We start from the raw sequence: 26,294 nt of genomic DNA, 5'->3' as shown, positions 1-26,294 counted from the left end.
AGGGGTAGGAAGGAAAATACCCTGGTGAGACCATAGATCCAGTAAAGCATCAAAGGCTAATCATCATTAAAATCTTGGTATCTACTACTTCATTCATTCAAAGAACATTTTTTGGAGTGCCTGCTGTGTGCCAGGCACTATACATACAGACAAAACCAAAGTTGCCCCTCAGGGAGTTTAAATTCTACTAGAGAAAAATATTTATACACAAAATGAAAAACAAAATACATACAAACTAATACAAAATAACTTCTGGACAGTAAAGAATCAGGATAGTATTCCTATAGGAGGGAGGGACTAGAACTGAACCTTGAAGGAAACCAAAGACTCCATGAGAGAGAGAGAGAGAGAGAGAGAGGAGGCAGTACATTCCTGACATAAGTTTGAGAGGTGGTGTGTCTTATATGCAGAACAGTAAAGTAGAGCATCTTCTGTTATTTTATGATGTAGGCTTTAGGTACACTGCACAATCTGTAGTGCAAATCACTGTCATTTCAGTTCTAAAGCCAGGAATCCTATTGTTTTTCACTTTATATATTCGTCTTTGAATCTATCCTCTCCTAGGAAAAATATTTTTATGACACACTTGAGTGGGTGTTCAAACCACAGTCAAACCATGCCTAGAGTACTGTGTCCAGTTCTGGGCAATATGTTTTAGAAGGGGCATTGGTAATCAATCAGCAATAAGCTGAAGTGTGTCCAGAGAAAAATGACCATGATTATGAACAGGCTTGAAAACCATGTCATTTGAGGATTGGATAAAAACTGGACAAATTTATCCTGGAGAAAAGCCTAAAAAGGCTAAGAGAACATGATTAGTATTTTGTAAATATTTGAAGGACTATCATATGGAAATGGGAGAAATAGGCAGAAGAATAATCAATGAGCAGAAGTTAAAGGAAGACAAATTTTCACTCAATATGAGGGTGGGGGTGGGTGGAGTGGGACTTGCCAAGTAGAACTGTCTAAAATTCAAATGGGCTGCCCTAGGAAATATAGAAGCATCCATTTTTTTTTTTTTTTTTGTGGAGCAATGAGGGTTAAGTGACTTTCCCAGGGTCACACAGCTAGTAAGTGCAAGTGTCTAAGGCTGCGTTTGAACTCAGGTCCTCCTGAATCCAAGGCCGGTGCTTTATCCACTGTGCCACCTAGCTGCCCCAGCATCCATCATTAAATCTAAAATAAAAATCTGAGGATAGCTTGTCAGGGATGTTAAGGGCTAAAATTCTAGCTAGTCTGTCTAAAATATCCAATGAGTGGTCACCAATAAATTACAAGCTTTAGCAAGAGTTAGACTTTTAAGCATTTATTAAGGAGAATAAGAATTTGGTAAAGAGAGAGAAAGGCCTAGATTCCTATCTATTAAAGGGAGAGCGCATTTCTAGCTCCCCTCTCCACCAGCGTCCTCAGGAAAAAGAGTGAGAGTGAGCGCCAGTCTCTTCCTTCCTCCTCCCACTAGCCCGCGTCACTTCCTGACACCAAAGAAAAGACTCCTGGTCTTGCCCTCAAAAACCTTCGCTTCATGGGTGGAACTCTTCTACAGTAAGTCTCCAGCAGGTGGCGTCATTCCAATCGTTACAGGGATATTGTAGCTACTATTCATTCTTTGGGTAGGATTTGGACTAGATAACTTCTCTGGTCCTTCTCATTCTAAGAGTCTATGACTCTAGCTTGCCAAGGACTGAATTAACTTGAATACTATTAGTTCTAGATGAGCATAACTAGACAGGCACTCAAAAAACTGTTGAATTGATAAAGGAACCACCCTGACAGTGTAGATTCTATGACTTTATTTCTAGTTCCATACTTTTCCTTGTCTTATTCCCTGTTTGGAATACCTTCTGTTAAATGTATGCTTGCTAAAATCCTATCCATCCTTTAAGACCCTGCTTAAATTCTCCCTACCTCCTCAATGAAGTCTCCCCTCCCTCCAATGAAAATGAACATTCCATCACTCCAAACATCATACAGAGCTTTAGTTCTAATGAACTTCTGTTTTATTTAGTATTACAGCTGTTGTGTATATGCTATACTGTCCTCTCAATATCAGACTGAAAGCTCCCTATGGGCAGAAACAATTTTTTAAAAATTGTTTTATTTCTCCCAGACCTTTGTATGTGGTAGGCATTTAATAAATGCCTATTGAACTGGCTTGCTGAATTAGCTCTTCCTCTTATTTCTGCAGCTGGAAAAAGTATATGATAATACTAACCTTATGGCATAAGTGAAATAACAATGGGCAGGTATGCCCTTTCATGAAATGAGCTCTAATTACATAAAGTATCTATGTCAATTAAAAAAAGCCCAAAAACTTGTTTAAGATATAAACTGAAAGATGTACTAACCTGTAAATGTTATCACAAACACGCATATTGATATTATCCATGAGATTTTGCTGTTGGTTTCCTCAAAAGTGTCCCTTATATCATTAAAGAAGATACCAAATGATTTAATGACACCATATGTAAATGCTTCTATCACGAAAAATGCGACAGCCACTACCCAGCCCCATCCTCCATCAGGCACTTGAGAATAAACATTTGCACCGCAACAAGACTTTATCCTCTGCGTCATTCTTAATCTGAAATAAAAAGGAAATATAACATTTCTTAACACAGATGGTCATGAGTCAAGCTTAAGCATTTTAATGTCTCTTACCAAACTCTATAAGAACACATATGATCACCTGAATTTTTTTATGTTGATATGAATTTAAGACATATATGAAACTAAAACAGAGTCAAATTATATGCCTTATGGATAGATGGCTATACTCTGGTAACTGGTCTTTGAAATATGCAAGAAAAATAATTAGGCAATTATAACTACCTCTAATACCTGGCACTTATACTACTTGAAGATTTGCAAAGCACTTTATATGCTATTTCATTTGATCTTTACAATCATCTAAGGAGACAAGTCCTATTATTCTGTCCATTTTATAGATGAAGAAACTGAGGCAGAAATTAGGTGCCTTGCCCAAGGTCACAGTTTGTAAGGCAGGATTTAGACTAAGATCTTGCTGACTCCAAGTCCAGCACTTACTATACCACCTCAGCTGCTCTAGAATGAATAGTTCAGCTTAATACTTCTACTAACTAAAAGGAGTTCTTGGTATTAGAATTGAAGAGACAACCAGCTAGTAAGTGCACATTATCACTTAGAATGGTTTTGCCATTTTAGAGTTCTTAGAAATGGTGTAGGAATTTTCAGCTACAAAAGGGTCACAGGTAGCCAAAATAAATAAAACTTTGGCTTTGAAGCTTTGTAGCCCTGCCCAATTATATCTTGTCTTGGTGCCCATAGGTTGTTTTCAATGGAATTCACTTCATTTGGCATTTATTAAGGGCTGACTCTATACCAGGCACTAAGCTAAGTGTTAGAGGTACCAAGACCAAAAAAAAAAAAAAAAAAAAGCCAAACAGTCCTTTCCCTCAAAGGGTTTAAATTCTGCTGTCAATTCATTTCATAACAAAAGCTGGTGATTTTTCAGTACAAGACATCAGTCAGTCAGCTAACAAGTATTTATTAATCACTTATGTGCTAGGTACTGTGCTAAGTGCAGATGATAATAATTATAGCTAACATTTATGTAATACTATGTTAGAGGCATTGTGCTAAGTGATTTACAATTATTCCCTGTCCCCAGGTTGCTCACATTCTAATGGGGAAGACAACATATAAAAGACTACAAAATAAAAGATATACAGAGAAGACTGGATGTAGTCTTAGAGGGAAAGAACTGGGAAAGTCCTGCTGAAGGTGGAATTAATCAGTAAAACTTATTAAGTACCTGCTATGTGCCAAGCACTGTGCTAAGTGACGGGTATACAGAGGAGGCAAAAGACAGCCCCTGCCTTCAAAGAATTCACAATATAATGGGGAAGGGGGGAGACATCATTCAAACAAATAAATACTAACAAATTATATACAAAATAAGTAGGAAATAATTAACAGAGGGAAAGGAGTAGAATTAAAACAGGTTTAGGAAAGACTTCCTATAAAACATAGAATTTTGGGTGAGACTTAAAGGAGGCCAGGAAAGGTAACAGATTTTAGGAGTGAGAGCATTCCAGGCATGGAGGACAGCCAGAGAAAACATCTGGAGCCAAGAGATGAAGTGTCTTGTTTGAGGAACAGTAAGGAGCCAGTGTCACTGGATCAAAGAGTACATGTCAGGAATAAGCTATAAGAAGACTGGAAAGATAAAAGGATTCTTGAATGCCAGAGGACTCTGTATTTGATCCTGGAGGCAACAGGGAGATACTGGAATTTATTTAGTAGGAGAGTGACAGAGTTGGACCTGAGCTTCAGGAAAATCACTTTAGTGGCTAGAGAATGAATTGGAGTAGGGAAAGAGCTGAGGCAGGCAGACCCACACACAGACTATTGCAGCAGTCCAGGTGTGAAGTGAAGAAAAGTGTAGCAAAGTGGTAGCAATGTCAGAGGGGAGATGGTGGAGTGGGGAGTTGGGATATTTGAGAAATGTTGCAAAGGTGAAATAGATAATAGTGAGGAATCACGGATAACTCCTAGGTTGGTGAGACTGAGGGACTGAGAGCATGTTGTTCCTTCTACTGTAAGAAGAAAGGAATGGGAGGATTTAGAGGGAAAGAGAATGAGCTCTACATGCTTGATTTAAGATGTCTCCTGGACATTCAGTTGGAGATTTCTGAAAGGCAGTTGAAGATGGGAGACTGTAGGTCACCTGAGAGGTTGGAAGCAGGATGGGTAGATTTGAGAATCATCAACATAGATGGTAATTAAATCCACAAGAGTTGATGAGATCACTAAGTGAGACAGTATAGAGGAAAAAGAAAAGAGGACCGAGGACACAACCCAGAGGGACAGTATGACTAGAGAGCATGATTTGGATGAGAATCCAGCAAAGGAGACTGAGAAGGAGCATTCAGATAAGTAAGAAGAAGAGTAGGAGAGAATGGTGTCCCCAAAATCTAGAGAGGAGTGATTATCAAGGAGGAAAGGGTGATCAATAGTATTAAAGGCTGCAAAGAGGTTAAGGAGAATGGGAATTGAGAGAAGACCATTAGATTTGACATCTAAGAATCACTGATTACTTTAGAGAGAGTAGTTTTTAGTGGAAAGATAAGGTCTGAAGCCAGACTGTAAGGGTTAAGAAGGAGAGAGGAAAGTGGAGGCACCTATTGTAGATGGCCATTTTGAGTTTAACTACAAAGAACAGAAGAGATTCAGAACAACAGTGGGGATGAAATGATCAAGTGAACGTTTTTTCAAGCTGGGGGAAATATTTCGGTTGTGTTTGTAGGCAACAGGGAATCAGCCAGTACACAGGAAAAGTTTGAAAATAAGTGATAGATTGGCTAATGTGACAAAAAGGGGAAATAATATGTTAGAAAAGCTGTGGAAAAATTGGAATAGTAATGCATTGTTGGTGGAGTTGTGAACTGATCCAACCATTCTGGAGAGCAATTTGGAACTATGCCCAAAGAGCTATGGGACTGTGCATACCCTTTAACCCAGTAATACCACTACTAGGTCTGATTCCCAAAGAGATCATAAAAAAGGGAAAAGGACCCACATGTACAAAAATATTTCTAGCAGCTCTCTTTGTGATGGCAAAGAATTGGAAATTGAGGGAATGCCCATCAATTGGGGAATGGCTGAACAAGTTGTGGTATATGAATGTCATGGAATACTATTGTGCTGTAAGAAATGACGAGCAGGCATATTTCAGAAAAACCTGGAAAGACTTAAGTGGACTGATGCTGAGTGAAGTGAGCATAAGAAGGAGAACATTGTACACAGTAACAGCAACATTGTGTGATGATCAACTGTGATAGACTTGGCTCTTCTCGGCAGTGCAATGATCCAAGATAATTCCAAAGAACTCATGATGGGATATGTTCTCCACATCCAGAAAAAAAAGAACTGTGGATTCTGAATGCAGATTGAACCATACTGTTTATACTTTTTGGTTGTTTTTTTTCTTTACTGAGGTTTTCCCTTTGTGTTCCAATTCTTCTTTCACAACATGACTAATGCAGAAATATGTTTAATGTGATTGTACATATAACTTATATCAGATTGCTTTCTGTCTTGGGGAGGAAAGGGAGGGAGAAAAAGTTTGAACTAAAAATCTTGACAAATTTTGGAAACTCTTTACATGCAACTGGAAAATAAATATTTTTATGATAAAGAAAAGAAGTGATAGAGTGGGGATGACAGAGGGGATAATCTGTTGGAGGAGATGGTATAGTATGGGATTGCTGGAGTAGTTACAGCCACCTTATCATGTGAGATGGGGTAAAGGAGAGGATAATGGATAGAGCACTGGCCCTGGATTCAGGAGGACCTGAGTTCAAATCTGACCTCAGACACTTGGCACTTACTATCTGTGTGACCCTGGGCAAGTCACTTAACCCTCATTGCCCTGACGCCCCCCAAAAAAAAAAATTAGGCAAGGTTCTCAGTGAGAAGGGAAGCCATGGGTGGTTTGAGGAGGGAGGAAAAAGACCAGAAGAGTCACTGTGGTGAGTAGGATAATGACTTCAAGTACAGAAGCAATGATGGCCCAATTGAGGATGTGTAACAATAATTTGTGGTGGACCCAGTCAAAATGGCTATGTGATTTTCCACCCAAGGCACTATCCCAAATTGTCAGGAAACAGGCAAACTTTACCATGTTTCATTTTTAATCTTTCCATCTCCAGTGCTTGGCACAATGCCAGGCAAATAGCAGGTACTTAAAAATACTTGATTAATTACCAAAGATAGGCCACTTTCTGATTCTAAAATTCTCAGACTTTAATTTACCATATAAGTTTGAAAAGGGACAAATATTATCCTCCTTCCTAACAGATCTCTCATTCCTATAATTCTACATAAAGTTCCAAAGTTTCTTTAAAAAAAAAATTAAAACTCACTTTTTATAGTATCAAATTTAAAATAAAAACTTGGTTGAATAAAAGAACATAAGAATGCTTATAAGAAGCTTGTGCTCTCTGGTAGAGATATTCTTTTTTTAATGTATTTGGGGTCAGACTACAGATTGAACAAAGATAAAATAGGGATTTCACTGACTTTCCTTAAAATGCAAAGAGGTTTGAGATGGAACTTCAGCAGTCCTCTAGAGAAGGACCTCCCAACCTCCTCCAACTTTCCTTCACATTATGAAGTTATTATTTATATGTGGCTAACCTTGTACCTTCACAGACAAGTTTCATCTTTATTCCTGGAATATTCAAAATTAAGTTAGTTACAATCTTAAGGAAAAACATAGGTGATCTATTTCAATAGATCATATATTTAGAGCTGGAAAGGACTTTAAAGATCATCTAGTACAAGGATTCTTAACCTTGTTTTGTGTTGTGGATACCTTTGGCAGCCTGGTGACAGCTACCTTCTCACAAATCTTCTTTAGAATCTTGCCGTCACAATTTACTAGGAAAAAAGCCCAAAAACCAAAACTGAAGCATTAACTAAACTCTCTTCACTCTTTTTGAATGCATGTCACTAAAATGCCTTCTGCAACTGTCTCCTTCCCATGAAGAGGTGGTCCTTCTCTTTGCCAACACAAACTCCTCTATAAGCACAAGTGATCTCATTCAATTCTGTATCCTCCAGCAGATTGCCCTCTGTGTTATGACCCTACTTTCTCACTATTCTAAACTCACTGTCTACTGTCTTCTTCCCTACTGCCTTCAAACATGCCTATGTCTTCATATTTTTTTTGTTTGTTTTTTGGTTTTTTTTGCAGGGCAGTGAGGGTTGAGTGACTTGCCCAGGGTCACACAGCTAGTAAATGTCAGATGTCTGAGGCCGGATTTGAACTCAGGTCCTCCTGAATCCAGGGCCGGTGTTTTATCCACTGCTCCACCTAGCTGCCCCATGCCTGTGTCTTCCATCCTCAAAAAACCCCTCACTTGTCTGTACTAGCTATAATCCTATATCTCTCCTACTTTTTGTGGCTAAACTCCTTGAGGTCACCTACAATAGGCAACTCTATTTCCTTTCCTTTCCTCTTCCTCAAAAATTTCCCAGTGGCTTCTGACCTCACCTTTCAAATGAAATTGCTTTTTCCAAAGTCACTAAAAATCTCTTAATTGCCAAACCTAATTCTCACCCTTCTTGATCTTTTATACTTTCAATTACCCTCTTCTCCTAGATATTTTCCTCCTCCTGGTTTTTGTTACACTTTTCTCTCTTGGCGTCTCTTACTTTGATTGTTCCTTCTCAGTCTCCTTCCTTAGCTTGATGTTCATCAAGGTCGTCTACTAAATGGGAGAATCTCCCAAGGCACTATTGTCCTGGGATTTCTTCTCTTCTTCTTCTATGTCACTTGGTGATTAGCTCCCATGGATTCAATTATCATTACACTGAGATTCTCAGATAGACTTGTCTAGCCCTAACCTCTTCTTTCTCCTTTTGCTGTTTGCCTGAGCTGCCAGTTTTTAGTTTAGCTCTGTAAGGGGCTCAGCTTCCTCCTTGCTATTTCCAGACCCTCCAACTCTATCAGGTTCTGAGATGATAGCTCCTCCCTTTTATACAAATTCGTTAGGTTATGACAAAGTCTCTTACAAATTCCTTTGATGTGAGGTTTCCAGGGTCTTGTTTGCTTTAGCTATGAGACTGATTAATTTAATCAAGAAATGTTTTTACCAGACGAATAACTTTTAAATATTATGACTTAATCAATGTACCTTATCTAACTTTCCTTCTAACTAAATCATAAGCTACCAGAAGGGAGGAGACAGGGCTCAAGATTATTTGTATCCTCCAGTGTTAGGAGAGAGATTTGTAAACACTAGGTATTCAATAAAAATGCCCTGACAAAGTGATGAAGAAAAAACTATAAATCCACAAAAATTCAGTAAGCACCTATTTATGTTCCAGGCATTGTAAAGTGCTGGGGATAACAGAAAACATGTAACAGTCTCCTCCCTCAAGGAGCTTCCATTGTATTCCTTTCCTAATGACATAGACTTGAACAGTAGATGCATATTTTGTTTTCTGCACTTCTCAGCTTTTCATGTGTCCAGGTTCAGTTCCAACCCAGGCCCTGGCATTAATAACAAAAGGGTGCATTTCTATTTTGCTTTAGTTTATTTTTTTTCCTATTTTCCTTATTAATTTATTTAGAATTCTTTGCCACCTTACATGTAAAAACAAATCTTAACATCGATATTTAAAAACTTTTGTGTTCCAAATTCTCTTCCTTCCTCACTATCCTCCCTTAAGAACTCAAGCAATTCAATGTTATTACATGTGCAGTCATGCAAAACATATCAGACAAAAAAACTTGAGAAAAAGGAACTAACAACAACAAAATATACTTTCATCTGTAATCAGATACCATCAGTTCTTTCTCTGTGAATAGACTGCATTTTTCATAAGTCCTTCAGAGTTGTCTTGGATCATTGCCTTGCTGAAAATAACTAAGTCACTTGCAGCAGATCATCTTACAATATTGCTGTTATTTTGTATATAGTACATTTAACTTTGCATCAGCTCATGTAAATCTTTCCAGGTTTTTCTGATAACATCCTGCTCATCTTTTTTTTTTTTAATAGTAAACTACATTTATATAGTACTTTAAAGGGAGATTACCTTACAAAACACCAAAGAGGTTGATTATTTATTTTGCTTTAATTTATTTATATGGTCTTTTCCTCACAACAAAGGTATATCATCATTCTATTTTGCTGGTGAGAAAGCTGAAAACCACAGAGGTGAAACAAGTTCAGAATTTGAACCCAAGTCTTTTTTTTTCCTTTCCTTTTCTTTTTTTGGTGAGGCAATTGGGGTTAAGTGACTTGCCCAGGGTCACACAGCTAGTAAGGGTTAAGTGTCTGAGGCCGGATTTGAACTCAGGTACTCCTGAATCCAGGGCCGGTGTTCTATCCACTGCGCCACCTAGCTGCCCCAACCCAGGTCTTTTTACTTTAAATCTAGTCATCTTTCCACTTATCCATGATGCCTCCTAATTCAATGGGTGACCATGGGCAAATCAAGTCACCTCTCTGAGCCTCAGTATTCTCATTTATAAAATGAGGGGCCTGGTCCTTCTTCCATCTGGTTAGTTTCCAATTTGATCAGGGTTATTATTTTTTTTTTTAATTTTTTAGTGAGGCAATTGGGGTTAAGTGACTTGCCCAGGGCCACACAGCTAGTAAGTGTCAAGTGTCTGAGACTGGATTTGAACTCAGGTCCTCCTGAATCCAGGGCCAGTTCTTTATACACTGCGCCATCTAGCTGCCCCTGATCAGGGTTATTATAACTGGCTACAACACTCAAAGAGTTATTCGAGTACCCGAGGGAAGAGAAGGGCTTTACTCCCAGAGAAAATTTCCAACTAACTCCCCAACCTTTCTCAATTAGCCTGTTTTACTTAAATAGGAGGGATTAGGACTTCAAGCTCCACCCTCCCCTGTCCACCAAAGATTTGAATTAATTAGGATAATAATAATATTGAGTCAAAGTTGAAAAGTGTTTCCCCACAAAAAAACTTCTTTTCTTTAACAAAATAATAAATATTTCGGTGGATCTAATTACATGGAACATTTCCCAGAAAAGCTAGCCAGCACATATATCTTAGGCAATATAGAAAGTGATCAAAAAGTATGTGGCCTTTGTTTCTCCTGTTTTCTCTTCCACCAGGTACAAGTTAAAACCCATTAAACTCAAAGATAATTGCTGCTAACTTTCCTAACACAACCTTATTAAGTAGGTAATGTAAGGTGTGAGAGAAGAATGAACTGGGAGAGGGAGAGGTGGAATGGGGTAAAGTATCTTACATAAAAGAAGCAAGAAAAAGCATATGGAGTGGAGGGGAAGATGGGGGAGGTGCAGGGGCGTGAGTGAGCCTTACTCTCATCAGAATTGGCTCAAAGAGGGAATAATATACGCATTCAATTGGGCAGAGTAATCTGTCTAACCCTACAGGAAAGTAGGAAGGGAAGGGGTTATGGGAGGAGGGGTGAAAGAAGGGAGGGCAAATTGGGGGAGGGGTCAGTCAGAAGCAAAACACTTTTGAGGAGGGATAGGGTGAAAGAAGAATGTAGAGTAAATATCATGGAGAGGGAATAGGATGGAGGAAAAAATTGTGAAAAAAATTTTTGAAGCAGAGGCAAGAGTAATGTAAGATGAAGATGACGATTGATTGGTTGATTGATTGATGGTGATTGGATGAAGAGATTGATTGATAAGGATTGATTGGTACTTTGCTGGGCTATTGTGAAGAAAATTCTTTGTCAGTTATAAGGTACTATATAAATGTTATCTATTACTGTTGTTGCAATAATCAACCTCATGGGTTTATTGTAAGGAAATCTCTCTTTAAAGTACTATATAAATGTAGTTTACTATTGTTTTGTTTTGTTTTGGTGAGGCAGTTGGGGTTAAGTGACTTGCCCAAGGCCACACAGATAGTTAAGTGTCAAGTGTCTGAGGCTGGATTTGAACTCAGTCCTCCTGAATCCAGGGCTGGTGCTTTATCCACTGCACTACCTAGCTGCCACCAATGTAGTTTACTATTAAAAAAAAAAATGATGAGCAGGATGCTATCAGAAAAACCTGGAAAGACTTATATGAGCTGATGCAAATGACAGCAACATTGTAAGATGATCTGCTATGAATGACTTAGTTACTTTTAGCAATACAATGATGCAAGACAACTCTGAAGGACTTAAGAAAAATGCAGTCCATTTACAGAGAAAGAACTGATGGTATCTGAATACAGATTGAAGCATAATTTTTTGTTAGTTCCTTTATCTGAAGTTTTGTTTTTGTCTGTTTTCTTTCACAATCTGGCTAACATGGAAATGTTTTATATGACTACACATGTATAACTTATATTGAATTGCTTGAGTTCTTAAGGGTGGCAGGGAGGGAGGGAGGAAGAAATTTTGTTTTTACATGTGTAATTTGGGAAAATAAAATTCTAAATAAATAAAAACAAAAAGTAGGTAATGGCTTGGTGCTCTTGAAGACCAAGGAGGTTTCTGTACCAGTCAGTCAACTATTTAACTGTTTCCCCACAGCTGATGTGTCACCTAAAATTACAGAACTGTAACTTGAATTAGAAAAAAACTTAAATTAGGGAAGTATCCTACAGCAACTTGCAGTATAATGGGTCATTAGGTAGTATGGTACACCAGACTTATAGTCAGGAGAGACCTGGGTTTGAACATAACCTCTGACACTCACTAGTTGGGTAACCACTGATTTCTGTTAATCTGAAAATTAATATAACAGAACTAAGGTCTTTAATCGGGGCAGAGGAGTTATAACTAGCAAGTGCTAAGAATACCCTAAGATGGGGACTGGGGACAGGGGACAGGGTTTATATGGGATAACAGAACAGAGAGCTATGAGACTGAACTTGGGAAGATAAGTTTCTCACAATTTCACTAGGTAAGCTGTTCTATATAACAAGCAGAAGTATATAAAGAAAGCTTGGGAATCTCTAGGCAATTCATTGGCCTGGGAATGGAGAATAGGTGAAAATCAGTCAGTTCTTAGTCAATTATGTTTGTCAGTTCCTTAATCTTCCTAAGCCTCAGTTTCTTCATCTGCAAATTAAGGACAATACCACGTAGAATTCATAAGATTTCTGTGAGGATAACAGAGTAACCAATCATTTTGTGAACTCAACATGTTCAAACTGAATTTCTCCTGAGTCCCCACAACTCCCAATCCTTTCCTCTTCATAACTTCCCTATTACTATCAAATACAACTTCAACTTCCCAGTCTCTTAGGCTCACAATCCAGGTGTCATCCTCCACTCCTTACTCTTGATAAAACCCCCCATAACCAATCAGTTGTCATTTCCTGTTATTTCTACCTAAGCCATCTCTCCTCTGACAGTGCCACCACTCTGGTTTAAGCCCTCCTGCCTCACTCTAGGCCTTCTGCAATAGCCTGCTGATTGAGGTTCTTGGCTCAAATGTCTCCCCACTAGAATCCTTCTTTCACTCAGCCGTCAAATTAATCTTCCTAAAACACAAGTCTGATCATAAACCTCTCCCTCTCCCTAAGTCAGCTCTAGTAGTTCTCTGTTGCCTCCAACATCAAATATAAAATCCTCTTTGCCTTTGAAAGCCCTTTATAACTCGGTTCCCTCCTACCTTTCTAGTTTTCTTACAGTTTACTTCCCTTCCCCCTACATTCACCTCCTTGAAAGCAGATTGTTTTTGCCTTTCTTTGTATCCCCCAAGTTTAAAACAGAGCCTGACACATACTAGTTGCTTAATAAATGCTAGTTAACCATATTATTGTTAGCACTATATTATTGCTAACTATTATTATTATAATCAAGAGAAATGCAAACGTTACTACAAAACTAGTTAAGATTCTACAGAAAGATCATATCTCTTTAAACTGAAATCATGACTGTGTGAAGTACAAGGTCCTTTACATTCAATTCAAGTATGTTTAAAGCAGAATACTAATTGGCCCTTCTAGTGGAGATGATTCTTCCACATTCAAATCATTAGACACAAATTTTTGTTCCAGAAGTTTCTGCTTCTTTATAATTCAGAGTCTATCCACATTGACTAGAGGTACCGATGTAATCTGTAGTCATGAAAGGGACCCTTTTTGTGATGCTGATCTTATTCAGTGAACAAACCCTCTAATACTGACTTGGGAAACCAAGACCTTAGGTTTGCCTTTTGGCTCTTTAACTTGCTAACAGGCAATTCACCTCCTCTCTCTAGGTATCAGTTTCTTCATCTGTAAAGTGAGGGGTCTGGATTAAATGATTCTAGTTCCCTTTGAGCTCTAATTCTAGTCATCGTGGTGTGGTATGATAGAAAAAACACTGCTCCGTGTGTCAGGGAACTACTGTCTTAGGTTTTTTACCAGATCATTTCATCTCCCTGGCCTTTAGAATCTTCATTTATAAAAAGTAGATTGAAATAGGTGATACCTAGGTCTCTTCCAGCATAATGTCCTAGAAAAAGCATTGGTTGTGGAGTCAAGGTTCCAGTTCCAGGATCTGCTATTTACTTGTTGTGTGCCTGGAGAAGTCATTTCACTTATCTGAATTTCAATTTCCTCACCCCCAAACAGGGCTGTTACTTATACTGCTTACGTCATAGGATTATTCGGAGAAAAGCACTTTGTAAACCTTAAAAGCCTATAAAATGTGAGCTATTATAAATAAGCACCATGAATTTACAAAATGAACTAGCCCAGATAGTTGTTGAAAGTAGGGGGCTGCCCAAACCTGTTGACCTGTCAGAGATTAAATCACCAAGCACAGAAGAATGTATAAAGTACATGTAGATGAATTCTTAAACCTAAATCCAAAAATTTTATGGACAGTTGCTGTAGATCTTAGAATTGTGTATGATTTAATAAATGGCATTTAGCTTTAGGTTTCTTTTTCTTTCTGCTAACTATATACTCTGAACACCTAGATCATTAATCCCTAGGGGCAAGCCAGGTCAGGAAAACCTGAATTTAAATCTTGCCTTAGACATTTACTAGCTATGTGATGATCCTGGACAAGTCATTTAACCTCTGTTTCCTCAACCTTAACATGGGAATAAAAACGGCATCTTCCTTCCAGGGCTGTTGTCAGGATTAAATGAGATAATATTTTTAAAGTGTTAAGCACAGGGGCAGCTAGGTGGTGCAGTGGATAGAGCACCGGCCCTGGAGTCAGGAGTACCTGAGTTCAAATCTGGCCTCAGACACTTAACACTTAATAGCTGTGTGACCCTGGGCAAGTCACTTAATCCCAAATTGCCTCACTAAAAACAAAAAAAGTGTTTAGCACAGTGCATGCCACATAGTAGAAACTATATAAATTCTTATTGCCTGCCCTACTCCTTATTAGAAAATATTAGAGCTGGGGCAGCTAGGTGGCATAGTGGACAGAGCACCAGCCCTGGAGTCAGGAGTACCTGAATTCAAATTCGGCCTCAGACACTTAACACTCACTAGCTGTGTGACCCTGGGCAAGTCACTTAACCCCAATTGCCTCACTTAAAAAAAAAAAAAAGAAAATATTAGAGCTGGAAGGGACCTCAAAAGTAATTCAGGGGGCAGCTAGGTGGTGCAGTGGATAAAGCAGTGGCCCTGGATTCAGGAGGACCTGAGTTCAAATTTGGCCTCAGACACTTCATACTTACTAGCTGGGCAAATCACTTAACCCTCACTGCTCTGCCCCCCTCCAAAAAAAAAATTTGGTGCAAGCAGTACCTGAACAAGAATATCCTCTAAAACATACCTGCCAAGAAGTCATTCATCCTCTGCTTGAAGACACACAGAGTTGAGGAATCAATATTCACATCAAATAATGTACTCTACTGAGGATGAACTACCTCACCTATTATTGTTTATCATTTTGCAGTTTCAGATCTTTGAAGGAAAACTGCCATGCTTTGAACAAGTTAGTTGTTTTTTATTTAACTGAGATTACATAAGAGCAAAGTCTCCTCTCTCTCCCCCAAATGTTTATGTTTATAACCTTCTGATGCACTCATGCTCTATTATGTTCAATTACCAATGGAAAAAAGGACGATAGCGTTACTAGTAACAGCAAATAGCAGTCTGGTTCCTTGGAATAATTTCTATGTAGTTACTTGTGAGAATTTTGGTACATAATTTTGGTACATAAGGATGGAAAAGATGGTATTTCCCCAATGTCTCTACATTTTAAAAAAAATCATCCATAATAGGCACCACCTATAGACAAAGTTCTTTTAACCTGGAGTCAACTTGCTTAGATAGATTATTATTTCAGTATAATTGGTTTCCTTTGTAATCCTGTGCATTTTGTTATATGCATTTAAAACATTACTCTAAGAAAAGGGTACCATTGGATTCACCAGAATTAGCTGTGGAGAGAGTGCTGGATTTGGATGGTGGAAGACCTTAGTTCAAAATCCATTTCAGACACTTTAATAGCATTGTGCTCCTGGGCAAGTCATTTAACCTTTCTTAGTTTTGGTCTCTAAATCAATTAAATCTGGATAACAGTAGCACCTACCTCCCAGGGTTGTTTTAAGGATGAAATGGGATAACATATGTAAAACAAAGTACTACCTAAGTACTAATTATTATTAGAATTGCAATGTGTCTAGGACCCAGACACACACACACATATACACACGTTAAGGATCCCTTCCCTAGGTCATTTTTAATTTAATGTAATCAAAATTATCCATTTTACACCTCATGTTGCTCTCTTGTTTATTCATAAATTATTCACCTATCCACAAGTCTGATAGACACTATATTTCATGTTCTTCACATTTTCTTATAATAGCTCTCTTTATATCTGTCATTATCCATTTTGATCTGATCTTAGGTAAATGGTGTAAGATATTGGTCTGTACCCAATTTCTGCCAGACTGCTTTCCAATTTTCCCAACAAATTTTACCAAATAATGAATTCATACCCCCCAAACTTAGGCCTTTACACTTGTTAAATACAAGGTCACTACATTTATTTGTTGTTGTGAATTATATGTCTACTCTGTTCTACTGATCTACCTTTCTGTTTCTTAGCCAGGACCAGATAGTTTTGATAATTACTGCCTTATAATAATATAGTTTAAGATTTGGTACTGCTAAACCTTCCTCCTTGACATCTTTTTTTCATTTCTTCCTTTGATATTCTTGACCTTTTGTTCTTCCAAATTAATTTTATTATTGTTTTTTCTAATTCAGTATAATTTTTTTTGTTAATTGAGATGGTATTGAATATATTAATTAGTTTAGGTCAAATAGTCATTTTTATTATATTGGCCCTGCTTACCCATGAACAATTAATAGTTCTCCAGTTATTTAAATCTGATTTTATTTGTATAAAGTTTTTTAAAAAATAATTTTGCTCATATAGTTCCTGGGTCTGTTTAGGCAAGTATATTCCCAAGTATTTTATACTGTCATTTTTAACAAAACACAGAACTGAGTAACAATTAGGGCCAGTTTTGGTGTTTGTACAGTATGCCAGTACTAGGGAAAAGAAACTCATCTTAGATCTGGATTCAAATTCCACCTCAAACACTTAACCTTCTATGTGACCATGTGCAAATTAATCCTTCATAGCCAGTTTCTTCAAAACTGAATAGCAATTATTTGTCCTACCTATCTCAGAGTAGTTAAGAGATAAGTGCTTGGAAAACCTTAAAGTGCTATACAAATCTCAGCTATTAGTAGTAGTATTAATATAGCATGGTACTGTCTTATGAGCATTGGCTTCAGTAGGTTTGAATTCTAAGGAGGCAAGTAATTCACTTTGTGATTGAATAAGCCACTTTCATGGGCCTCAATTTCCCCTCATAAAATGAAGGTTTGGGGGCAGCTAGGTGGCACAGTGGATAGAGCACCAGTCCCTGGCATCAGGAGGACCTGAGTTCAAATTTGGCCTCAGACACTTAACACTTACTAGCTATGTGTCCCTGTGCAAGTCACTTAACCCCAATTGCCTCACCGACCCTCCCCCCCCCCAATTAAATAAAATAAAATGAAGGTTTGGACTAGAAATAATCTCTAAAGTCCCTTTTAGCTCTAACAATCTAGCATCTTCTCTGACATTTGTTATGAAAATTACTTTACCTTTCAGAATTTATTTTCTTTATTTTAGTTTAATTCAACAAATAATTATTAAATGCTCTGTTAGTCCCAAGAGATACAAAGACTTTAAGAGCTGTAGTCCTTAAAGGGGCTTACTTTCCATTGGGGCAGATACAACATGTATGCAGATAAGCAAATATAAAGTGTCTACAGTGTTGCACGAAATAACTCAAATTGATCTCTATCAATTTGTGACCTAGTTAGTGGCCTCGAGTTTCTCTTTGAATAAAAGGAGGGGGCTGAACTAAACAATTTCTTATGATCCTTTCCAGAGCTAATATTCCCCTGGGTATAAAATAAGAGTAACAACAAGAATCTCACTTTTAAACTAGTATTCTTCAAAAAGATGCAGGGAAGCAATAATTTAATACAAACTTTTAATTCCTTCTTGAGGGAATAAAAAATCTAATGATAAATTTAAGAATTGTTCATACTGAATATACTTGAAATAACTGACCATTCTGCTGGGGCTTAAAAATATGTTAAAACATTGAGTTTTACTGCAATAGTTATTGCTTGGTATGACATTCAACGTGTAAGCATTAAAAAGGCACAACATTGATTATTCCATATTAGCAGCTTTATCTTCAGAACAGTTTCAAAAGGACACACAGGGAAGTGCTTAACAGCAACTGATATAGCTGCCACTCAAGCAAATGTGTCATGTATTTCCATTCTTCTTAAAGGTGTAACCCTGGAGAACAGCTTTCAATAAGTTGCTCCAGTCCATAGTTGTCAAAAATTAGTCTGTACTTACATAAAGTCCACTTGTACAAAAAGTCCAAACTGTACAGTAAAAAATCCCAAGCCTTTCCAGAAATGCTGCATTAGTAGACTGAACTATGATAGAACTCTTTCTCCAATTTACTAGACCATGATGTTGCAGCCCGATCCAAGAATTTAATCCTGTTCTCCGTGTTCTCCCTGGAAGGATTTCCATTGAGGAAACTCCTCGTTTGAAAACCGCAGAAATAAAACTCTGCGGTTAGTGGCAGTCATTAAGACATTAGAACTTGCTTTTCCACTTGGTTGCACTGTTTATTTACATACAGTATGTCTCTATGTTGGAAAGTCTTAAGTGAAAGGAACCTCAGAACTATTTCTACATTGGCCATGAAAGATGTATCACTGACTAAAAAGTCATATTGCAGTGCTTTCTACCCCAAGGTGGTTTAGCTCTAAAAATTTTACCAAAAAGTCTGTGGCTACAGACTCTAGGGTTTTTTTTTTTGGGGGGGGGGGGCGGGGGGAGAACCACACACTTTCTGTAATATCTTTTCTACTCTCAGTGTAGAAACAGATTCGACTATACATTGCTGGCTTTAAATTTTAAACTTTGCAGCTACAGGAATTTCAGGTGGAGGACCTAATGATGCCAAGTAGTTGTTTCCAAGGCTGGTTTCTCACTAAAATGTACATCCAATGTTGCTAGCCACCTATGTCATTTTTTATTTCTTCTTTGTTGAACATAAGGAAATAACCCATTTCCTTTAAAAAGCCATCCTCCTTTGCAAAACAGCTGTGACACTTGCCGGCTACAGGAGTGGCTGGCTTCGGGTTACGTGCAGGGGAGAAACAGTTTAAGATGGGAGGGGGAGCCGGCAGTAACAGAGTGCTACAACTTTGACAATTAAACCATGATGGTTTGGATGGAGTCTACTGGGAAAACTCAGCCCGACCGAAAAAGCCAAGCATCACAAAGTAACTGGCCTTGAAGCATAACCTTACTTTCTTGGGACAGCATGGGTCTGCGCCCTAGCTTGTGTGCAGTGCGAAGTCAATGTAAGGTGCCTCTGACATTCAGATTCTGATGACGTTCAGGGAACTTCATGCAGAACTCTCACAGGCAGAGCTAAATACCAGCCGTCAGCAACTCCCACAGAGGCTTAAGCCCCTTACATGGGGGGCACTTAAGACAAGGCCTCCATTTTAAAATAAAAACATTTTTTTTAAAGCCACAAAAATTAGGTATGAGATAGGCTAAAATCCTTTTCTGCCCTGCACCAGGGAGAGGATTTGATCTCTTTAAATTGCCAAGGGGGAAATATTTTCATCATAACCTTTCCAAAATGTTGAGGTGTTTTCCTCCGTGAGCCCCATTTACCCGCCTCCCCCCCTGCAATAAAATAAATACACAATCAAACTTTGAAACGCGTAAATAATAAAGCAAACTCACCAAGTTAGGAGAGAAGAGAATAAACCCCAAAAGGTTCTCAATAAGGCGGAGGCTTGTCCTCCCGCTCTTTATAAGCAGCTCAGAGACATAAAAAAGGGTTAACCCTTTGGAGCCCAGGAGACCCTGTCCGGTCTGGAAAGAACCCAGAGAGTCCCCGCTCCCCTCCCCTCCCCTCCCCACCCCTCCCCCTGTCCTCGCGCCCGCCTATTTCCTTATCTCCCACTCCGACGACTGGAGCTCACACACACTCACACACACCCCCGACCACACCCTACCCCCTCCCACCCTAACAATGCCCCTTTCTCCCCTTTTCGTCCGTTTGTCCGTCCTCCTGACTCTCTCCCTCTCATCTATGCCTATCTCTTATCCGATACCGGCTGCAGCCGGTCTCTGCCGGCCTCGGGGGCGCGCCTCCGCCGACCATGTGCTGCAAGAGGCTGTGCGCGGGGTGTGGAGGGAGGGAGGTGGAAGCGGCGCGCGCGCGCCCGGCCCACATGGAGCCGGAGCGCGCCGGAACAGGGGCGCACCCGCCCCCTCCCAGTCAATCCTGTCACTCTATTTGCAGCCCCCCTCCCTTTGGTGGCTCCCGTGTTCCTCATCCCCGCTTGGGGTCGTGTAAGGTAACTGCGTCGCTGTCCTCATCCAGCTGTGCCGCGGCGACAGCAGCCGCAGCCCCAGTCCCTGTTTAGCGGGGAGGGGAGGGGGGCGCTTCGCTCTGTCTCTCCCGCAGGGTGTACTGCGTATTCCGATTCCGCACCCCCATCATCTTTCCACCTATCCCCACCCCATTCCTAGGCTCCGCGACGCGGCGTCTACCCCAGCCTCGCGGAAGCCCTTTCCTTCCGTGCCCTAGGAAGCCGGGGGATAAATTACACCTTTGGTCATCACTAGCCCAAAACATGGGTAGAAATGCATGAGTAGCGTGGTAGCGGACTGCAAATGGAGACAGGCTTCCCACCTTCCCATTATGAACCTGTGACCACCTCCCTTTCCTCCCCAGCTTAAAGACGCGTTGTAGACCTTGCACTAGGCTTGGCAGCCAGCTCTTAGATTCTCTCGTCCCAGTCATCCTTCCCCTCCTACGGCTGCTTGTGGAACTAAAGCACGCCTGTGCCAACAGGAATTGGGGGTGGGCTGAGGCTTAGAGCGCGTGAGGCGAGGGTCCTGCGCTGCGCTCCGGGTGGTTGTGACTGTGGTTGTGGCAGCGGCTGCGGTGACTCGGAGCCGCCCTTTGAAAAACAGGTTCCTTCCAGTTTGGGTGTGAGACGCTTGTGGCTTTTTAAAATCCAGGTTCTTTTGGTCTCCCACTCCTTTCCTTTCCACATTCTCATCCACTTATACATCCCCGCTGGGCCCCTTACCCCACCCTGGCTTCAAGGAACAGGGTCCCAGATTGCCCAAAGGGAGCGCATCCAGTTCCTTCTTTGCCTCCGGAGCTGCCCTGCCGCAGCCACCGTTACGTTAGAAGGGCTGGGAGAAGCCGGATGCGCAAAGGCTGAGTCAGCATAGCTCGGTTCCCAGTGCTAACCCCTCCCAGCTGAGAGATGGGTGGCTTACCCTTGGCTAGAAAGTTTCCAGGGAAGAACGAATGTCCGATCTAAAGGGCCATCTCAAACCTTTTACTTTGGTTTTGAGCCACCCTTCCCCTTCCCACACCCTCCCCACCTCAGAGGAGCCCACAGTCACAGAGTATGGTAAAGGAACATGTTTTCCAGTAGCAAAGTGTGTATGCACACTTTTCTTCATATCAATTACATGTGTTTATATAAATAATACACAATAATGCATAATACAAGAAATTCAAAATATAACATGCATTTTTTTTTTTTTGGTCTGCGGGGCAGGAAGTCTCAGTGAAGTACTCTGACGACCAAAGACTTTGATAAAGGTATGCTTATCAAATTTGCCAAAGGCACAAAACAACTTTTCACTGAATGACAAGAATCAATGAACACTGGACTGAATCTAGTAAGATGATATTCAGTAGAGATTAATTTAAAGTTACATTTGGGTACCAAAAAAACCCCCAGCTTTCCACAGGTACAAATATGGGACACATATAGTTAGGCATCAGTTGGTCTGGAAAAGACTGGGGGGTTGGGTGGTGAGAGAATCCTAGTGAATTGAAATCTCAATACTAGTTGTCCATGATATATTAGCCCTCCCCCAAAGCAAATAACATCCTGTCTGGTGAGAGGCAGAGCTTGCAGGAATAGGAAGGTGCTCCAAACTGTTAGACCTCTTCTGGAACATTGTGTTTGGACCTAGGTGCCATAGATTAAGGACAGTGATGAAATGGAGCTCCTCCAGAGCTGGACAAGTGGGATGGTTAAGGGCCTTGGGTCTATTTCATGTGAGGATAGAATGAGAGAACTGGGTGTTTTTAGCCGGCAGAAGAGAACACGGGGGAAGTGGAGTGGGGCTGGGCATCTTCATATTCCCTTCTCCCTCTACACCTTTTCAGTTTCTTTTTATATATTGTCTTCCCCCCATTAGATTGTGAGCTCCTAGAAGACAACGGGGACTGCCTCTTGACTTTCTTTACACCCCTAGCACTTAGCACAGTGCCTGGTATGTACTTAAATGGTTTTGATTGACTGGATAGCTGTGTTCAAATATTTGAAGAGCTATCATTTGGAAGAGGTATTCTACTTGTTCTGTTTGGCTCCAGAGGATAAAGTCAGGAACAATGGTTAGAAGCTGCAAAAAGACAAATTTAGCCTTGAAAGGTGCTGGGGATATAAAGATAAGAAAACAAGGAAACCCCTATTCTGAAAGAGCTCACATTCTAATAAGGGAAGAAAAAACATAAAAGGAGCTGGAAGGTGGGGTTGGGGAAAGAAAATCCTCTCATGGGAACCGGGCAGCCAAGGTGGAGGATAAAGCAGACTCATCTGGTGGCGGAACAGAGAAGAAAGTGAGTCAGAAAATGGGGAGTGAATAGGGCAATGGGCTACCTTCTCCGGATAAGGAAGTTCTATGTAGGGACTCACCAATAATTGAGTTGGTCTCCAGGTAAAATTGTCCTGGAAGGGCTGTGCTGCTGTTATGGAGGTAGAGCAGACAAGTAGAGTGGCGGAGGGGGAAAAAAGTTTCATAATACTTAGGATTGTTCAAAATAGACTGTTTTGAGAGGGGTGGTGTTTCATCCTTGGAGGCTTTCAAGATAACCATTGGATAACTGTTTGCTAGGTATGTTATAGTGTGGATTCCTTTTAGTTATGATTTGGACTAGATGAACACTGGAGTCTCTTCCAACTGTCAGATTCTATGGTACCTGGTAAAAGAGTGTTGACACCATTTCACTTTGGGGGCCCTGGACAATGCTCCAGTTCCCGACCCTGGTTGTAGTTTTACTTGAGCCTATGACTAATAAACAGCTAGATGCTTTTCAGTATCCTCACCTCTAACTTTATTTTTATTTAGAATTTTATTTTCCCAAATTACATGTAAAAACAAATTTTAACATCAATTTTTAAAACTTTGTGTTCCAAATTCTCTTCTTCCCTCCCTCCCCACCCTACCTTAAGAACTCGAGCAATTCAATATAAGTTATACGTGTCATGCAAAACATTTCCACATGCCTCCTCACCTCTAACCACCAATTAACCCTATCAGGGATTTATATCTGTGGAAAAGAGCTCATATACTGCAAGTTATCCTTCAAATCTTCCCCAAGGAAACCAGCCCTAGTCACACAATTCACGTCTCTGCAGATTAGACTTTCTTGTCTGCCCAGAGAAAGGCCTTCATCCTTAAGGAGTCATAGCTACGATGTGTGGAGAGCTCAAAACTTAAAGATGTATATCTGGAGTTGGGGGGTAGGGGTGGAGAAGAAAGGCAAGCAAATTAAATTTCAATTAAATTTTTTCCTTGCCCCTTAATTTCTTTTAGGTCCCAGAAGCCAGTGTTAAAATGCTTGGGAGTGTAATGGATGTCTGTTTGGTCTCTAAATGAATGTAATGTAATGTCACTAATAGACTGTTTTGGGTTTGCACACAGTCTAACATAAATGGGATGAAGATACCCAACATATTTGGATGGCTTGGGCCTACATTGTTACCCAGATATCCTCACCATGAGATCACAGATCCACTAGAATATTTGTTTTGATGACCATTTTAACTTACCTATCTGAGTAAATATACAATAAAATATACCTAAACCGAATATCATTTGTAATAATATACAATTTTTTTATATTGTAAAACAATACTGAGTATTATTTAATCTTTCTTTGATGATTAGAGTCTTACAGAGATGTAGGCATCAAGAACATTGGTTATCATTGTTCTTAAAAGCAAAGAACTACCAGTTAGTAGAGATTTTTGTTAGGTAGAATTAATTCTACATAAACCAACCATTACTATACAAACAGTCTTGTCTTGGAAAACAAACTTCAGTTAATGTTACTTCCACCACCAGTTGGTTGTATGAATTCAAACAAGGTACTTCTATATAGAAGATTCAGATGCCTCACTTTCTCTGGCACTTAGCTTGGTGACTAGCACATAGTAAGACTATATACATTACATTCTTCTTTTTGTTTTTGGCTTAAAAATGGGGATTGATATTCAAAGTCTGAGGGTGTGATAGGTGGACTATTAAGGATAATGTAAAATTGAAAATAAAAGCCAAGGACAACAAACAGTGCTTTTAAAAAGCTATAATATAAATAAAGCTATGATAGGAGAAAAAAAGTTTAGAACCTTTGCTCCCAGGCAAATAGGATGCTAACTGACAACTAAAAAAGGGCAGAGTTACTCAATTCTATTTTGTTTCTGTTTTCTTTGCAAAGGATAACATGTTTAACATTTTGATCAATGACTGATAAAAGTCATTAAATTTAAAGATGACAAAGATGACCTCTGTATTAGAAATAACAAGACAAAGATGACTTGCAAAGACTTGATAAACAAGATATGCAAGGAGATAGTAAGAAGATAATTAATTGCCCTTGATGAATTCAAGTCACCTGTCCCAAATGTACTACCTCCTTGGATGCAGAGAGAATTGGCAGGTGTGATTACTGAACTGCTTTCAGTAATATTTGAAAAATTAAGGAAAACTGGGAAGGTACCACAAAGAATGGAGAAAGAGAAATATCTCAATTTTCAAAAAAAGAAGGAACAGAGTCTACAATCTCAGTGAGCTTGACTTTGATTCTTGGGAAAATTCTTGAAAGAATGAAGAGATGGATGTAAAACTTTTAGATAGGAAAGCTGTAGTTATATGCTTTACATAGCTTCATCAAGAACAGGTGTGGCTAGATATCTTCATTTCTAGGATTTCTAAACTAGTAGATGAGGGTATAGGTATAGTTTATTAGATTTTAGCAAATCTTTTGATAAAGTATCTCTATGTAGCTAGGAGGTACAGTGGATGGGGTACCAGGACTGGAGCCAGGAAAACATGAGTTCAAATCCAGCCTCAGACACTTGTTAATTATGTGAAGCTGGGAAAGTCAGTTTCTTCAACTGAGAAAATGGAAATAATAATAGCACCTAACTTGCAGGGTCATTGTGAGCATTAAATAAGATAATACTTGTACTGGCACTATACAATTTGGCACATAATAAGTGCTATATAAATGATATTATTGGTAGTGGTAGTAGTATATATTTTGTTGAGAAGATATATATAGAGATGGATTAGATGCTCATACAAAGGGATTCAGACTTAGTTGAATGGGAATGAACTCAAAGAGCAATTGTCAATGGTTCAGTGTTACCTTGGCTGGAAGTCTCCAGTTGAACATTCCAGGTACTGGTATTTGGCCCTTTGCTGTTTAACATTTTAATCAATGACCTAGATAAAGGCATAGATGTTTATTAGATTTGTAGATGACACTAAGCTGTGAAGGATAGCTGGGTCAGAGGTGTCAGACACTTAACCACAACACTAACCAGTATGGGCAAACCAGAATAAAAAATATAGGAAATAGTTAACAAGATAAATGCACATATAATAAAATATAATAATATTACATTTTAAAACTAAGTCCATATGTGTCTCACAGGGTTCCCTATATACAGATTAGTAGCCTTCATTTCTGTTTGAGTTTTGCACTTCCAAGCTGGATCACTCAGTCAAGATCCAAAAGGACTTTTAACAGTCTAGAGCATTGGGCTGGATTTAATAAGATGATATCCAGTAGAGATAAATGGAAAAAACAAAAAAACAAAAACAAGTTTAAGGTGGAGGAAACATGGCTTGTCAGCAGTTCTGATAAAGATCTTGGAGCTCAATGTGAGTCAACCCCGGGCATGTAGAAGCAAAAAAAAAAAAAAAAGTCAATTTTTAATTTCTTGGGTTTCATTAAGAATAGCTTTCAAAAATAGGCAATATCATTTGTCCTGTTGTACTCTGAGCTCATCAGATCTTCTGTGTATTGTGTTCAGTTCTGGCTGCCATAGTTCATGAAAGGAATTTATTAGATTTATTAGATATCTGAGGAATGCAGCCAAGATGGTCTTCAAGCAGAAGGTGGATAACCATTTGTTGGATATGTAATAATGGGGATCTCTTTTATGTGGCTTTGACTAG

At 39.3% G+C, this 26,294-nt stretch overlaps 2 protein-coding genes across 7 annotated transcripts in view; one reads left to right on the top strand and one right to left on the bottom strand.

The window, feature by feature from the left end:
* Window positions 1-19,893, bottom strand: part of SLC16A6 (solute carrier family 16 member 6) — a 49,057-nt gene extending 29,164 nt beyond the window's left edge. The window contains exons 1-2 of the mRNA XM_043963170.1: window positions 19,749-19,893; window positions 2,346-2,581 (exon numbers count right to left, since the gene is read on the bottom strand). Coding sequence (XP_043819105.1) covers window positions 2,346-2,574 — 229 coding nt within the window. The 5' untranslated portion in view covers window positions 2,575-2,581; window positions 19,749-19,893. The remainder of the gene's footprint in view (window positions 1-2,345; window positions 2,582-19,748) is intronic.
* Window positions 1-26,294, top strand: part of ARSG (arylsulfatase G) — a 186,086-nt gene that overhangs the window by 37,126 nt on the left and 122,666 nt on the right. Inside the window, exons 1-2 of one of the 6 annotated variants that reach the window (XM_043963165.1) lie at window positions 20,219-20,368; window positions 21,593-21,636. The exons of 4 other annotated variants lie outside the window; for them this stretch is intronic. The gene's annotated coding sequence lies outside the window, so the exon portion shown is untranslated. Of the gene's footprint in view, window positions 1-20,214; window positions 20,369-21,592; window positions 21,637-26,294 lie in introns of those variants that run through there. One more of the 6 variants, XM_043963169.1, reaches the window with a different exon arrangement.

This window comes from Dromiciops gliroides, chromosome 4 (genome assembly GCF_019393635.1).
Source record: "Dromiciops gliroides isolate mDroGli1 chromosome 4, mDroGli1.pri, whole genome shotgun sequence".
Taxonomy (NCBI): domain Eukaryota; kingdom Metazoa; phylum Chordata; class Mammalia; order Microbiotheria; family Microbiotheriidae; genus Dromiciops; species Dromiciops gliroides.
This window is presented reverse-complemented; position numbering and strand designations above follow the sequence as displayed.